General features: G+C 39.6%; 1 protein-coding gene across 2 annotated transcripts; it reads left to right on the top strand.

The window, feature by feature from the left end:
* Nucleotides 1-190: 190 nt before the first annotated feature.
* On the top strand, nt 191-6,266 carry rskra (ribosomal protein S6 kinase related a). Of its 2 annotated transcripts, XM_032508167.1 has the most exons (12): nt 191-334; nt 2,060-2,302; nt 2,620-2,703; nt 2,793-2,861; nt 3,479-3,548; nt 4,071-4,178; nt 4,733-4,773; nt 4,857-4,884; nt 5,181-5,270; nt 5,534-5,622; nt 5,712-5,822; nt 5,919-6,266. In XM_032508167.1, the coding sequence occupies exons 1-12, from the start codon at nt 305-307 to the stop codon at nt 6,216-6,218; spliced, it is 1,263 nt and encodes a 420-aa protein (XP_032364058.1). In that variant the 5' UTR covers nt 191-304; the 3' UTR covers nt 6,219-6,266. The 2 variants fall into 2 exon arrangements, with proteins under 2 accessions (XP_032364058.1, XP_032364061.1); XM_032508170.1 differs by lacking the exon at nt 4,071-4,178.
* The last annotated feature ends 11,115 nt before the right edge of the window (nt 6,267-17,381 follow it).

Below are 17,381 nucleotides of genomic sequence, written 5' to 3'. Positions count from 1 at the left end.
GGGTTTTTGGGTGGAATAAAAAAAATCAAAGGTCTGTGAGTCCCAAAGAATGGGATGATTTATCATTAATCTGACATCTTTAACTGGAGCGGAATGACTGTCTCTCTCTCTCTCTCTCTCTCTCTCTCTCTATCTCTCTGTCTCTCTCTCTCTCTCTCTCTCTCTCTCTCTCTCTCTCTCTCTCTCTCTACTCAAACACACCAACACGTGGACCAGAGGCTGGAATAGCCCAGCGACACCGACAAAAAAAAAGGAATTTGTTGTTTTTTTACTCATTTTTGCGTGAAATCCTTTTGGTTTATTTATGGGTAGCGACATCAGTAAAATCAGTAAGGTGAGTCTGATTGGATGTATTTATATGCTCATATGTATTATGGATATAGACGTGAGCTCATAAGTAATCGATGGGTTACAAAGATGTTTGCATCAGTGACACAATATTGATCTTGTGCATTGGATGTTTTTTCTGAAGCATTTTTAGGAAATGTACATACAATTTTAAAAGGTAGGGAATGAGATATAAATAAATCCATGTTGTGGAGATTCAAATGCACAGACTGTGTACAATCCATTACAAAGGTCTTGTCAATAATAGAGCTATTGATGAGTATGAGCGTGACTGTCAGCTTAAAATATCATAATCATTGGAAAATGTGTCTATCATTGTCTTTTTACAGTTAAAAACGTCATTTCCTACACAGTTCCTTAGACTGAATCAAGCTGCTGCAGATTTGATTTATATTTATGTATAACTTTATGCAGTATAGTATTTGCAAAGACTTGTTTGGTTGTAAGTTTGTTGTACAGAACTGCAGACAAGTAGCATGTAAGGTGGAATTGATGATTTAAAATAATATTTGCATGCATGTAGCCTAGCTTATAAAATCATATACATTTAATAATATGACCATTTGATCAATTTAATGTAGGAGATTGCATTAGATTTTAAAGGTTCCATGACATGGTGCTCTTTGGATGCTTTTACATAGACCTTAGAGGTCCCCTAATACCATATCTGAAGTCTCTTTTATATAGACCTTAGAGGTCCCCTAATACCATATCTGAAGTCTCTTTTATATAGACCTTAGAGGTCCCCCAATACCATATCTGAAGTCTCTTTTATATAGACCTTAGTGGTCACCTAATACTGCATCTGAAGTCTCTTTTATATAGACCTTAGTGGTCCCCTAATACCACATCTTAAGTCTCTTTTATATAGACCTTTGAGGTCCCCTAATACCATATCTGAAGTCTCTTTTATATAGACCTTAGAGGTCCCCTAATACCATATCTGAAGTCTCTTTTATATAGACCTTAGTGGTCACCTAATACTGCATCTGAAGTCTCTTTTATATAGACCTTAGTGGTCCCCTAATACCACATCTTAAGTCTCTTTTATATAGACCTTTGAGGTCCCCTAATACCATATCTGAAGTCTCTTTTATATAGACCTTAGTGGTCCCCTAATACCATATCTGAAGTCTCTTTTATATAGACCTTAGTGGTCACCTAATACTGCATCTGAAGTCTCTTTTATATAGACCTTAGTGGTCCCCTAATACCACATCTTAAGTCTCTTTCCCAAAATTCTGCCTTGGTGCAGAATAACAGCCACTAGAGCCAGTCCCACAATGTGCTTTCCTTATGTGCCATTTCTGAGTCTGTAGCTTTTCCTTCTCTCTCAATGGTGCCCCTTATGAGGTCATATGGGGCAAGATTCCAGATCGGCCCATCTGAGCTTTAATTTTCTCAAAGGTAGAGCAGGGCTGGGTTTACACATATTGCCATTTCTAGCCACTGGGAAGGCTGGGGGAACTCATATTAATGTTTAAAAACCTCATAAAGTGACATTTTCATGTCATTGGACCTTATTAATAATAGTATTTTAATCAAATGCTTATTTATCTGCTAAGTTACTTTAGCTCTGAAATTAATGTAGTAAAAAAATGTAAAATGTATTGGAGTATAAAGTGGCATGAAATCAAACTTCATGAATTTATTAACTTAATTACATTCCAACCCTCATGCCATTATTAAGCATTCTTTTTGTATTGTCTAGAGAGAAGGAGCAGCAGCTCAGCGTCGACTCAGTCATGGGTTCCTCTCACACGTGGGGGTCTCCATCACACACAGACTCGGACACTCAGCAGTGTATTCTCGGCCTGTGCGACCGGACAGCAGCCTGCCCGTCCCCACACTCCCGCTGCCTCCAGAGGACACAGAGACAACTCATCCAGCTTCCATCTCTGTCTTTCTGCCTGAGTTCCCACACCGTAAACTTCCTGGACGAGATCACTTCCAGGTACCACAACTACGGCTGCACAATATGAGGAAATTATCTAATTGGGATCATTTTTGACTGATATTGCAATTGCAATATATTTTTTTATTATTATTTTCATTTTCATTGAAAAATATTAAAATCTGAAACATGAAAAGGATTTGTAATGTGATTTTTGCGAGGATCTGTACAATACAAACATTTTTTTCTTTAGCATGTAGGATACAATTTGTAGGCCGGGATGTTTCTGCAGCATCACACCTTTAAAAAAAATGTGGGTTTTTTTAAGATTTATTTTATTTTTATTGGAAATGTTGAGATTCCATCTGTGCTCACAGATCCTGGGCTTCATAGCCAAAGGCTCACATGGACCCATCCTGAAAGTGAAGGACATTACCAAAGAGAAGACCTATGCTGTAAAAGTAAGTTCTGCCGTAATAATTAGTACCATAGCAACAAGAAGAACAATATAAAATACTTTTTGTTTACTCATTTTTACATTGTTGCACAGGTCCTACCAAAGTCCGAGATCCTGAAGCATGGAGTGCTGGAGCAGTCAAAGGAAGAAGTCATCATTCAGGTATCTCGGTGTTAAACTCTCAGTTGTTCCAGTATAGGTAGAAGTACTGTTACTTTAATGTTCTTATGCCTATGTTAAGTTATGAGTTGCAACCACATTTGTTGATTAATTGATTAATGGACTGAAAAAACTACTTTGATAATCGATTTATCATTTCAAGAAAGATGTGTTGCTTGTTTTTATCATTGCCCATGGTTGTAAATGAATGTTTTTGGTTCAAACAAGCAATGTCAGAACACTACTTTGAGCTTTCATGATGGCTATTTTTTCACAACTACAAATAAATAAATCAGTGAATCAAGAACATAATCAGCAGGTTAAACTATGATGCAAAGAATTATGAGTTGCAGACCTACCCACATACTTAAGTAAAAGTTGTATTACTCAACAGTGAAATCTAAATTAAACATTTGAAAATGGCTACTCAAATTGATGTACCGACTTGCAGTTATGATGAGAGAACAAAGAGGTAAATGTTTGAATGATGTCTGACAGATTCAGTATTTTTCTGTCCTCACTCTTTTAGACATATGTCATTTGGATTATAGGAAGTTCCCTGTCCATCTCTCAGTGTTATTTTCACTATTACTCTGTGTGTGTCGACTGTTGAATTGCAGCGGCAGCTCAAACACCCATTCATCCACAATCTGCAGGACTGCTGGCAGACACAGCGCCATCTCTTCATTAGTGAGTTAATAGTACAAGTATAAACGCTGGCACAGTTCAACCCCTCTTCCCTTGAACTATCCTTTTCTGCTTTATGTTTCAGAGAACTATTTGATCCCATAGTACCATAAATGCTCCATCACTCAGTCTGAATAAATCTCAGTGCTGGATACTGAAGAGGTACACTGCCATCTAATGAGAGTGCCGGGTAAAGCTCAGATGCTGCACGGCCTGCATGACCTCCCAGTGTTTATGATCATACAGTACATTGATATTTATCTAGCCAAAGTAAATTAAAAGATCTCTGAGCCAACAGGATACTAACAACACAGGTGCATGTGTGGTTCTGACTTGAATTAAAGCTTACTTCAATCCTTACTTCTCCCTTTTCCTACAGATCAACAGTGTAATGAGCAAATCTTTTTATCTTTGGCTTCCCTCATTTCTGATATTTTATTTCAGAGGATATTGGTCTGCAATACCTCTGTAGATGGTTTTAACGACATAAGAAGTGTGTGTGTGTGTGTGTGTTGTCCTCTGCAGTGTGCGACTACTGCAGCACCGGAGATTTGTACACTTACTGGTTACTGAAGGGCCGGTTTGGGGAGGATGTGGTTCGGCTTTTCGCTGCAGAGCTGGGCAGTGCGCTGGGTTTGTATTATCATTTATTGTATTTAGAACATGAACTTTAATGTTCAAAAGGCCCCCTGTTTTTGTCATACTGTCTGTCTGAATTTACCTGTATTCAACCTCTGTCTCTAAAATGTTCCGTTTATAGCGCCTGTCCCTTTAAGCCCCCCCCCCCAAAAAAAAAACCCGCAGTCTGCTCTGATTGGCCAGCGTTTTCTGGGATTTCTCTCTCTGCAGTCATTGCAACCGGGGAATGACTGCAACAGCACTGTAGCAGCACTTTGTGCTGGCCGCTGATGGAATTTTTTTTTAGCTAATTATTATTGTTAAATCTTCTTCTTAAAAAAGGGCACTTTGGCCTTGAGGGCAAAAGGGGCAGGCTCAAGCACCCATCGCAACACCCCCCCAGTAAAATTCTGACAGAAGTCCTGAATCCTGAAGGCTTGTTTAAATGGCACTTTAACTGTATTTCATCATGGTGACCTTTAGACACAGACATCAGGTTGGAGTTGGACAATGTGTTAAAAAGAGAATTTAACATGGACATTTTCCCTCTGTCTTTTGTTTATTTCTAGGATTTCTGCATGACTTAGGGATCATACATAGAGATATAAAGGTATGATCTTTGATATGTACTGTCCGTATCCATATATATGTGTATTTATAACGTTTTATGATAATATTTGTACTCTTTTTCAGATGGATAACATTCTTTTAAGTGATCAAGGTAATGCTTGTCCATAAAACCTCTGGCTTGTAAAAACAATAATTTTGGTCATTAGATTAAATTAATTAACTTTGTTAATCTTTAAAGGAAGAACTGCCACAGCAATAATAAGACCAACACACAAACTACCACATATCCTATTAGGACATTGGTGTTACTCATAAGCCCGCCACTAAATTAAAAAAACAATTGATCACTTAATGAGAAAAACTCTGTCCATAAGCGAACATTCAAGATTCTTCATCAAATAGTATGTAGTGCTTCATCAGTTTCAGCAAGTTTTTTCAATGATTCAGGCCACCTTCGTCTGTCTGATTTTGGACTCTCGCGGCGGCTGAAACGAGGAGGAAGGGCATTTACGATATGTGGGACTATGCAATACATGGGTGAGATTTGGTTTTATGTTCTCATTTGGAGAGAAGTGTCATTTGTGACTGTTTGAGCTACATTTTGTATGCTTCATATTCCAACATTGGAGCCCCACCTGCATTCCGCTCCCATTGGATTAAGTTAACCCAGTTATGAATGTAATGCACCTGTGGTGCAATTTGTATGCTGTTTGTTGCTCCACTGTGCTGCATTTTATGTCTTTTGGATTCTGCCATTTAATTTTCTGAGTTATGTTTGTTTTCCCATTCTGTCTGAACAGCTCCTGAAGTTTTAAGTGGGGGTCCGTACAACCACGCTGCAGACTGGTGGTCTTTCGGCATTATGTTGTTCTCACTGGTGACAGGAAAGGTGACGGCACATAAACCTAATATTTTAATAGCTCAATCATTGGTCATTGGGGTTTGTGTACACCTGTCTAAGCAGCTTTCTTTTTGCAGTTTCCAGTACCTGCAGAGCCGGACCACAGCACCATGTTGAACACGGTCACAGAGTTTCCTTATGTCCTACCTGAGACCTTCAGCTCTGCTCTTATCTTACTGCTCACCGAGGTGTGTAAATGTGATTCTCCCCTTTTTGATGTGTACTCTCCCTGTGATGGAAATATTATAACATGTATCTGTTTCAATTCCTCTTAATCAATGTAGCTTTTGTGCAAGAACCCAATGAACCGGCTTCGTAACCTGGAGTGTTTCAAGATGCAGGCCTTTTTTCGTGGCACTTCATTCGACTCTCTCATCCTTCAAAAGATGCCCGTTCAAGTCATCCTGGAGCTCAGAACTCATCCTGATTGGACATCCAAAGCAATGAGAGGCCTATCATTGGACTACTTTGCTAACTTTGACTGCGATAAAATCCTTCTTTCTCCGACAACTCCCACTGAACAGTCTCCTATGTTGGCCAACATGGACCTGAGCCCAGCTACAGAGCAGGCTTGTAAAGCATAAAACTGGACTACGTTTCAATGAAACTTTGCAGATAATTAATTTTTCTCTGATACATGTGTCACTTCTTAGGACTTTGATTTTTTAGTTTTGTTATTAAAGTCTTTATTTTAGTGCTGTCAAACGATTAAAATATTTAATCACGATAAATCCCATTAATGTCATAGTTAACTCGCAATTGATCACACATTTTTACCTATTCTCAATGGTATGGCTATATATTTAAAGCTGTTTTCACACATACAGGTAATTTGCTTGTTCCTTGCTAAATGTTCAAATCATTTTAACGTTATTGTGCAACCTTGCCTCTATTTTCACTTGTTGCTGAGTAACGTACATTAACAGCCCATGGTCTCTTTATGTTGCATACCTGTAGCAAGCTTCTTTGTAGAAGCTAACGGTAAAAACAAACATTGAAGAGGAGCTTTGTGCTACAGAGCGGCAATTGCTAGTTTTTTTATTTCGTATCAGTGGCATTTAGTAGATGTGTTGAGACGCAAAAGAGTTCCTCAACACCGCCTCTGGTGCCCTGTATGGTGCTCCTTCAGGTCAGCGGTAGCTGGTGGTTCAGTTATCCGAGAATACTGTAGGTGACTCTCAGCCGGGGACAGAGCACCGCGAGCTTTTGACGGAGATTACGGTTAAGTAAGTAATGAAACTACTAGTGTGCAGCGTGCCTGTTGTTTTGTTTCCAGTCTAGCTAAATCCGGTGGGGTGTTGTAGTTTTTCTAATATTACTAGTTGTGTGAAAAAATTACAAAAGTTTACTAGGCCAAAAAGAACGTTAATCTCGCGATAAAACAAATTGACGCTGTTGTAGAGGCTAAGCCCAAGCTTCAAGCCCTTGAGGGGCCTTTCCACGGGTAGAGTTATTGACACACTTTTGACCTTGATAGTGAGGAGATGTTTTTTACACTGTTCTGGGGACAGGCAGCTAGCAGATAGTAAGGAGATGTTTTTTGCAGTGTGTTCTGGGGACAGGCAGCTATCAGATAGTGAGGAGATGTTTTTTACATAGTGTGTTCTGGGGACAAGCAGCTAGCAGATAGTAAGGAGATGTTTTTTTTATAGTGTGTTCTGGGGACAAGCAGCTAGCAGATAGTAAGGAGATGTTTTTTGCAGTGTGTTCTGGGGACAGGCAGCTATCACATAGTGAGGAGATGTTTTTTACCGTGTGTTCTGGGGACAGGCAGCTAGCAGATAGTGAGAAGATGTTTTTTTATAGTGTGTTCTGGGGACAGGCAGCTAGCAGATAGTGAGAAGATGTTTTTTTTATAGTGTGTTCTGGGGACAGGCAGCTAGCAGATAGTGAGGAGATGTTTTTTGCAGTGTGTTCTGGGGACAGGCAGCTATCAGATAGTGAGGAGATGTTTTTTACAGTGTGTTCTGGGGACAGGCAGCTATCAGATAGTGAGGAGATGTTTTTACAGTGTGTTCTGGGGACAGGCAGCTATCAGATAGTGAGGAGATGTTTCTTACAGTGTGTTCTAGGGACAGGCAGCTAGCAGACAGTAAGGAGATGTTTTTTACAGTGTGTTCTGGGGACAGGCAGCTAGCAGTTAGTAAGGGGATGTTTTTTATAGTGTGTTCTGGGGACAGGCAGCTAGCAGATAGTGAGGAGATGTTATTTACAGTGTGTTCTGGGGACAGGCAGCTAGCAGTTAGTAAGGGGATGTTTTTTATAGTGTGTTCTGGGGACAGGCAGCTAGCAGATAGTGAGGAGATGTTATTTACAGTGTGTTCTGGGGACAGGCAGCTTGCGGATTGTGAGGAGATGTTTGCTGTATGTAACAACAAATGTTCTACCCTAAAACACGCGTAACATTGCTTAGAGCACCTTTAAAATATGAAAACAGTCCCATACTAAATAGAACTTTCCTTTCAAGATTGTTCTTCCTGGCAATCAAATACTCCCAGGATGCAGTCTCCGTCATCAGTTGAGTCCAATCTGTGTATGTGCTCTTCCTCAGTTCCTCAACTGCCTTGCTGCAGTGATGAGGCCTGTGGTTATTAGCGCATGCTGTCCTTTGTAGGTCCCTTGAGGTAAAAGTGTGCTATCTCCCAGGAGACAGAACAGTGGAGATTCCGGTAACCTTTGTCCCAGCCAATCTCCCAGTTTCCTTAATACTTCTTCCCAGAAAGGTAATACCACAGGACATTCCCAAAAGGCATGAAAAAATTTACCTTTTTTGTCTTCTAATAAGCCCATTCTGAAAAGTTTCATATGAGTATAGTAGTATCTATGTATGATTTTCTAATGAGTAAATTTGCTCCATCCAACCTTGGGAACTATATTATGCCATTCCTCCTTACCTATTTCACGTTCTAAATCACGTCTAAGAGTCTAAGTGCTCACACTTTGGAATTCCATTATATTTAAAAATGTAAAATGTTGAAGCACTATGCATTGTACTTGTTATAATTTGCTTTTATATTTTTACAGGGTTGGAAAGTTCTCCTTTCCTCTGTATTAACCATATTTACAGATGTGTATGGTACCTTTAAAATGAACATCATTATTTGTTGTTTATTTACAGTGTTGGAATCACTGTAACCCTTTAAACTGTAAATTGACAGTAGTATCCTGGCAACAGTAAAATTCTGCCAGTAAACTACTGTTTATTATGTACAGTAAGCATGCTGTTTTTAAATTTTACTGTAAATACATGTAGACGTTTCTTACCATATTATTTGAATTTACAGTAACATACTGGCTGCAGTGTAGTTTCCACCTTTTCCTTTATTTTCCTAAGATGCATTGGTATTAACAGTAAATACCTGTAATCAATAACATTTGTATATAGTGCTGTAATACTATTATTTTCTCCCAGAATGCATTGCCATTTACAGTATGATCCTGTATAACTTTATAGGCAGCTTTATTTGTATAGCACATTTCAGCAACAGGGCAATTCAAAGTGCTTTACACAAAATCATTAAAACAGATAAAACACAAGTACAAACAGTTAAAAGTCATAAGCATTAAAAATCAATAAGACACATGAATAGACAGTTAAAAACAAAATAGAAACATTAGGACACATAAAACACAAGAATAAAAGTTACAGTGCAGCATAAGAAAGAAATGAGCATTAATTTAAAGAAAGGCAGCATCAAAAAGAAAGGTCTTCAGCCTTGATTTAAAAGAACTGAGAGTAGCAGCGGATCTACAGGTTTCTGGGAGTTTATTCCAGATATGAGGAGCATAGAAACTGAAAGCTGCTTCACCCTGTTTAGTTCTGACTCTGGGGACAGAAAGTAGACCTGTCCCAGATGACCTGAGAGGTCTGGGGGGGTCATAGTGTAGTAGCAGATCAGAAATGTATTTTGGACCTAAACCGTCAAGGGATTTATAAACTAGCAAGAGTACTTTGAAATCAATTCTTTGAGACACAGGAAGCCAGTGTAAAGACTTCAGAACTGGAGTGATGTGATCCAGTCTCTTGGTCTTAGTGAGGACTCGAGCAGCAGCGTTCTGAATCAGCTGCAGCTGTCTGATTGATTTTTTAGGGAGACCTGTAAAGACCCCGTTACAGTAGTCAAGTCTACTGAAGATGAAAGCATGGACCAGTTTTTCCAAGTCCTGTTGACACATAAGTCCTTTAACCCTTGATATGTTCTTTAGGTGATAGTAGGCTGACTTTGTAATTGTCTTAATGTGGCTGTTAAAGTTCAGGTCTGAGTCCATGACTACACCAAGATTTCTGGCTTTGTCTGTTGTTTTTAACATTGTTGTTTGAAGCTGAGCGCAGACTTTTAATCGTTCCTCTTTTTTTCCAAAAACAACTACCTCAGTTTTTCCTTCATTTAATTTCAGAAAGTTCTGGCACATCCAGTCGTTAATTTGTTTGATGCAGTTAGTCAGTTTTTGTATTTGACTATAGTCCCCTGGCGATAAGGTTATGTAAATTTGTGTGTCATCCGCATAACTATGGTAACTTATTTTGTTTTTCTCCATAATCTGAGCCAGTGGAAGCATGTAGATGTTAAACAGAAGAGGCCCCAGAATGGAGCCTTGCGGAACTCCGCACGTCATATTTGTACGCTCAGATGTATAATTACCTATTGACACAAAGTAATCCCTATTCTTTAGGTAGGATTCAAACCAGTTTAGTACTAAGCCAGAAAGTCCTACCCAGTTTTCCAATCGGTCTAGTAATATGTCATGGTCGACCGTGTCAAATGCAGCACTGAGATCAAGTAATACTAAGATTGAAATTTTGCCACTATCTGTGTTAAGGTGGATGTCATTAAAGACTTTGACAAGAGCCGTTTCAGTGCTGTGGTGTGGTCGGAAACCCGACTGAAAGGTATCAAAACTGTTGCTTAGTGACAAGAAATGGTTGAGATGTTGAAAGACTACTTTTTCAATGATTTTACTTAAAAACGGAAGGTTTGATATTGGCCTATAGTTGCTCATTAGTGACTTGTCTAGGTTGTTCTTTTTTAAAAGTGGCTTGATTACTGCAGTTTTCAGGGCCTGTGGAAAGATACCTGAAAGAAGAGATGTGTTCACAATCTGTAGAAGATCAGAAGTCAAACAATTGGAAACATTTTTGAAAAGTCCCGTTGGCAGAATATCAAGGCAACAGGTCGAGGTTTTCAGATGTTGAATAATGTCCTCCAGGTTTGTATGGTTGATTGTGTGAAATTCTGTCATATTGGAACTAGTTTTGCTTGAACACTGTGACAACGCATATCCTGAACTTGATATGGAGGCACTGACTGTTTGTCTAATCTTCTGAATTTTGTCTTTGAAGAAGGAGGCAAAGTCATTGCAGGCCTTGGTAGATAAAAGTTCAGATGCTACTGGTACTGGAGGGTTTGTTAACCTATCAACAGTAGCAAACAAAGCACGTGAATTATTATTGTTTCTAGAGATAATATCAGAGAAGAAGGACCTTCTTGCATTCCTCAGTTCCAAATTATAAATGCGAAGTCTCTCTTTATAGGTGTTATAATGGACCAGGAGATTTGTTTTTCGCCACCTTCGTTCAGCTTTCCTACACTCTCTTTTTTCTGTTCTCACCAGTAGGACATTTCTCCATGGAGATCTTTTCTTACCAGAGACTTTTATAGGTTCCATTACATTAAAATTTCACTTTATGAGTTTTTTTTTTAAATTAATATATGTTCCCCCAGCCTGCCTATGGTCCCCCAGTGGCTAGAAATGGTGATAGGTGTAAACCGAGCCCTGGGTATCCTGCTCTGCCTTTGAGAAAAAGACAGCTCAGATGGGCCGATCTGGAATCTTGCCCCTTGCGAGGTCATAAAGGGCAAGGTTACCTCCCCTTTCTCTTCTTTGCCCGCCCAGAGAGAAATCATTGCTTTCAAACAAGCAAAGTGGCAGTAGGTCAAGGCCAAACCCCCAGCCTCCACCTCCCCCCCCCCCAGACTGGCTCTAGTGGGTGTAATTCTGCACCAAGGCTGAATTTTAGGAAAGAGACTTCAGATATGATATTAGGGGACCACTAAGGTAAGTAAGATGCTGTCAGATTTTAGCTGTAAATTTACATCAAAGGGTTACAGTGGTTACAGTTACAAAAGAGTAACTAAATTAGATACTCAGTTACAATTTATAAAAGTAACCAGTAACTTCAGAAAGTAACTAATGCGTTACTTTCAACTACATTTTTAAATTCTCAAATGTGACCCCACCTCCACCCCTCTTTAATGGAACTTAAAATACATGTGCATGTTCAATTATTTACGATAAATCTGAATATTATAATGAAATGGACACTTAATACAATACATTATTAACAGTAACAATGTACACAAATCTAAACTCTTTTAATGCTGCTCTGGGACAAAGTGAGACTAGCCTCCAATGAAATGCCATGTCTGTAGATATGAGTCTAGTGGATCGATACAAATAACAACATAGATGTTTTGGAACTTTTAATATTTATTGCCACTCAACAGGCCACAACTGGGCAAAATTAAATGATGCTTGTTAAGCACTATAGCAAAAATAATAAACAAATACAGTATATACACTCTTTGTCATGCAAATAACCTAAGTGGCCTGATGCTATACGTTTGCATTGGCGTGTGCGTCGAGCCGGCCTGTGTGTGTGTGTGGGGGGGGTTAGGGTTATAGAGCAAGGGAGAACTGAGAAAGTGATAGCGTAGTTTTATAACACCGTTATTCCATCACTGATCCTTACATTGTGAAATGAAACTTTTGTAAGCAAACATGTTGTACTCTTTGGTACAGTTATGATCTATGAGCTAGCCTCACATGCACTTGTATTATTTACATGAATATTACCTTATCACCAAAAGCAGTCTGGGTATGGGTTTCATTATACGCTGAAATAATATTTATGTGCATCTTTATTAAGAGTATTCTGTAAATCCTCATAAGAGTGAATTGTGTTTTACTGTATAAATGGTAAAAAACTTATATTATTATTTCTGTTGTACTGCAACATTCTTTAAATACTACACATACCTTAAAATGCTTATTTGAAAACCGACATTTGTTCCACAAGCGTTTTTCTGCGTTATACTGTAGATTATGTGTTTCAGGTTAGTTTTTTCTCATCCAAATGTAGGACAAAGAGCATCAAATGCTCTACAAATGCAAAACCCCTTGAGTCAAATTTATATTATATTTATATCTGATATTGGGCTATATTAACTAAATAGACGTGACAAGATTGTGTAATACAGTGGAAAGCTCCAAAAATACTGTTGATTGATCCTTGTGGTGAGATTGTTTGCACAAGAATGAACTTTCAATCTCAACGTCAGTTACAAATCAGATATAGAAGTTGGAGTGCTCTGAAACTTTGCAATAATGCAGCTTGCATGACAACTTTTTGGCTAAAATAAAATAAATAATTAACATTAGGACCTTCTTTCTTTAACAACCTTCATCTATTGTACTTAAAAAGATCAATGGTCTATTTTTGTGCGAATGTTGTACCTGGATACATTATGACCAACTTTCAGCGGTCGTCCTATTTAGAGGAGCACTCTCAAACCCATCGAGGACACGCTAAATAGGACAGAAAATTGAGGACTAGATAAAGTATCATCATTAAATGTTTTTAATTAGGTAACAAAGAAAAAACCGAAAGCCCCGGCGGGGGCAGCCACGTGTAATTGCTGTACTTCTTGAAGTCACATATCCATTAAAACCTGCATCTTTCTGAAAGGGAGTGCACCGACTCCTCCTCCCACTGCCTCCTGACATTGGTTTTCCTCTCAGGCCCTTGTCTTAGACAGGTCCATCATGTCTGTGTAGTGGCAGGCAGTCCAGTGACCCATATCTAGTTTCAGAGGCACACTGACCCACAATGGTGAAGAGAGGAGTCCCCTGAAATGCAGGCAAGCCATTGCACTGAGTCTGACCAGGTAATAACATTATATAATAGAACACAAAAGAGATGACATGCAGTTTCCTGAACAGAGCAAATCATGTATCGATGCAGATCAACATAATTCAACAATCAATTTAAATTTGAAACGTATAGTATAAGATCCTGCTTAGCTATTAAATGTAAATAGACTGTTCTTGTATAGTGCTTTAGTAGTCTTAACAACTACTCAAAGTACTTACATATTACAGGAACTAGCTGACACTGGAAAGTGTTCTGTGGATCTGTACAATTGCTAGGTGGTTTCAGTTCTACGTATTATTATAAAACACATTAACTGAATTTCGGGTTCTACCAGGCAAACACGTTTTCACGGTGTTCCATGTGATGGCACTCTCTCGACTTCCAGTGCCAGAACCCTCGGTGTCTCATAGAGAGACCATGCACAAATCCTGCAAATGGGTTGTTTTACCTACAAAAGTACATTGGTGGAGAGGAAAAGTCTGCTCTAAAGGGCAGCTTTTACAGGAAGGATGAAGAGGCCTATCAACAAGCATGGGAGAAGCTGAATGCTAGACATGGTCACTCCTTTGTGGCTCAACGTGCTTAACAAGCGGCCAAAATTGCTGGAAAAGAGAATATGATGGTACTAAATGACTGAAGAAAATCAGAAGATGCTGGTCAAACTTCCTGACTGGGTAACGTCTGGCTGGAATTGTTATGTCACGCATCAGTTGGATCAAGCCGAAGACTATCCAAGCTTTAAAGAGTTTGCTTCATTCATTGCACAGGAAGCTCATGCACTGCATGCAATGCAGTGTCATTGTTGTATGCATTAAAGACTTCTGAAGAAAGGTCATTTGGAGAAACCAAGCGTCCGAAAGCAAACACATTCGCCACTAATGTGAAAGCATCTGAAGCATCAAGCATCACAGTTAAGCCCATTGGTGTCAATGATGAGAGCAAGTAGGATCCCAACAGATCAAAGAAATGGAGCACATCAACTAATAACTCAAACCCAGGAAAGTGTATGTGTTGTTGGGAAAACCACTCCATACATAAATGTAAAAGGCTAATGGCAAGGTCTGTGGAGGAAAAGAGAAAAGTGGTCTTGGACGTTAAGCTCTGTTTTGCATGCCTGAGAAAAGGACACAACACAAAGGATTATAAGAAAAAACCATGTGTAGCACACTCAATTAAACACCATCCAACACCATTGTATGAAGATCGTCCTTTAGGAGAAAGATCTTCACCAAATTTCCTGCTAGTTGAAGAGACCAATGCAGCTTGACTATCATGTTGTGTGCATGGAGGTGAAGGTGGGAGTACATCAATGATTGTTTCAGTATGGATCTCATCACCTAACACCACTGACACCAAAACCCTGGTGTATTCCCTATTAGACACTCAGAGTAATCACACATTTGTTGATCAAGAGGTGTGTGGAAAGATGCAGGCAGTAATGGAGTCAGTGAAGCTGAAGCTATCTACTATGAGAAGTCAGAAAGTCAGTGGATTACGAGTCAAAGGGTACGCCTCAGACAGCTTCATAGGCTTGCCCCCTGCCTATACAAGGGACTTCATTCCCCTCTATCCCAAGTTCATATGGGAGAGAGAAGTTGTTACAAACCAAGGATCTTCTGAGCTGCTGGTGGGACCCTGAGACTAAGACAGTCCAAGTGCTGAAAACTGAGGCTGCAAGGCAAGTTGAGTTTCAAGCGTGACTGTCATGTCAACGATTAGCTATGAGGATTAATACGCCCCCCTTAAATGTGGAGGAAAGAAGGGGGGCTACGCTCACTCACATAAAGCTAGCACAGCAGCAGGCCTCCAAAGATGAGTTGCATATACTCAGCCAAGAATGAGGAAAGCTGCCCTGTAACCACCAACTGTATCAGCTGAACCCATTCCTCCAAGATGGTGTTATGAGAATGGGAAGACAACTGAGAAGAGCATCTGCTCCCCTCGATCTGAGACACGCTATTATTCTTCCAAGAGATGGGCTTGTCACATGGCTTGTCCTTGCATACCATCATAAGAAAACACAGCACCAAGGCAGAGGTCAAACCCTCAGTGAACTGAGTGCAAATGGATACTGGATCGTAGGTGGTAGTAAGGCAGTAGCACAGCACATAAGGCAGTGTGTTCCCTGTAGACGAGCTCGTAGGCTATTAGAAGAACTATGGATGTCAGATCTACCTACAGACCATGTCGATCCTTCACCACCGTTCAACTACTGTGGCATGGACTGTTTTGGTTCCTTCTGCACTAAGCAAGGTCGCATGGTCTCCTGTTCATGTGCCTATGCTCCAGAGCAGTCCACATAGAGATGTTAGAAGACATGACAACCAATGCATTCATGAATATGGCGTTTCATAGCCATCCGTTGAGTTGTTCGACACATCAGATCAGATCAAGGATCCAAATTTTGTGGGAGTAAGAAATGAATTGGAAAGATCTCTAAATGAAGTAAACAAAGAAAGAATAAATGCTTATCCGGCAGATAAACAGTGGGACTTCCTCATGAATGTGCCAGACTCGAGCCATGTTGGAGGCATATGGGAACGACCAATCAGGACAGTCAGGGGTGTGTTGTGCTCAGTTATTGCACAGAATGCTGGAAGATTGGATGATGGTTCTCTAAGAACATTCCTTTATGAAGCCATGTCCATTGTAAATAACCGCCCACTCACTGTTAAAAGTATTAGTGATCACACAAGCTTAGAGCCACTAACACCCAACCATCTGATTACCATGAAATCCTCTGTCCCTCTGCCTCCACTGGGTAAATTTGTAAAGGAAGACTTGTATACCAGAAAGCAGTGGAGACGAGTGCAACATCTGTCTGAACAATTCTGGAAGAGATGGGGAAAGAAATATCTCGCCAACATCGCTCTTAGGCAAAAGTGGCATGCTTCAAGATGCAACGTGCAAGTTGGCGATATTACAATTGTCCAGGAAGGAGAGATCCCTCAAAATAAATGGAAACTTGCCAGAGTTCTTGAGCTTTGTAAGGACTAGTAAGGAAAGCTACGCTACAGATGGTAGAGCAAAAGTTAGGAAAGGGAGCTCTCAGCAAGCCATCCATTGTTGAACGACTCATTAAAAAGTTAGTGGTTCTTGTAGAGAGCAGCTGAATAATAATAATCAGTAAAAAAAATAACATCTGCCTCTTAACTCAGTCAGTCACTTGTGTATCCCTTTCTTAGTGTAGGGAATTAAGCTTAACTTTTGTGTGGAAAACCATTTTCCCAATTGATATTAGATCAAAGGTAAAAATGGACATTAGTATGAAGTGTGGCTTCCTTTATAAACAGGGTAGCTACAGGAACCATTCACACATTGCTGTACAAGGTGCCATCTGCTCATCAGATAAACATTCACACGCCAATGGCAGCATCAGGGGCAACTCAGGGTTCAGTGTCTTGCCCAAGGAGCAAGCCACTTTATATTCACTGAAAAAGAGACAATATAGATACAGTGGCTCAGGGGTAGTGTGGAACAGATTTACAATAACCAGCTTCCATATGTGTGAGCAGATGCAACACAGAGGAGAAAAAAAAATCTTTCTTCAAAATAGAAACGATTTAGCTGACCACATTTCGATCTAATTTCGGTCATTTCACCATGTTCATTTACATTGACTGGAACCTATAAAGGGATTTCTATTTCTAAAGCAGTTCCATCACATTCTTTACAGTTTAAAGCTCACGAAAACGAACCCACCATGTGCATGAATTGCTCTGAGACTAAAACACCCTTGAGAATTGAAGGATGAAGACAAAATTATCAGGAGACTTGAAACCTTCCTCTGGGCACATTGTTACTAATTAAAATA

Source organism: Etheostoma spectabile, chromosome 3, assembly GCF_008692095.1.
Source record: "Etheostoma spectabile isolate EspeVRDwgs_2016 chromosome 3, UIUC_Espe_1.0, whole genome shotgun sequence".
In the NCBI taxonomy this organism is placed as follows: Eukaryota; Metazoa; Chordata; class Actinopteri; order Perciformes; family Percidae; genus Etheostoma; species Etheostoma spectabile.
The sequence above is the reverse complement of the archived record's forward strand: the minus strand, read 5'-3'. Positions and strand labels throughout refer to the sequence as shown.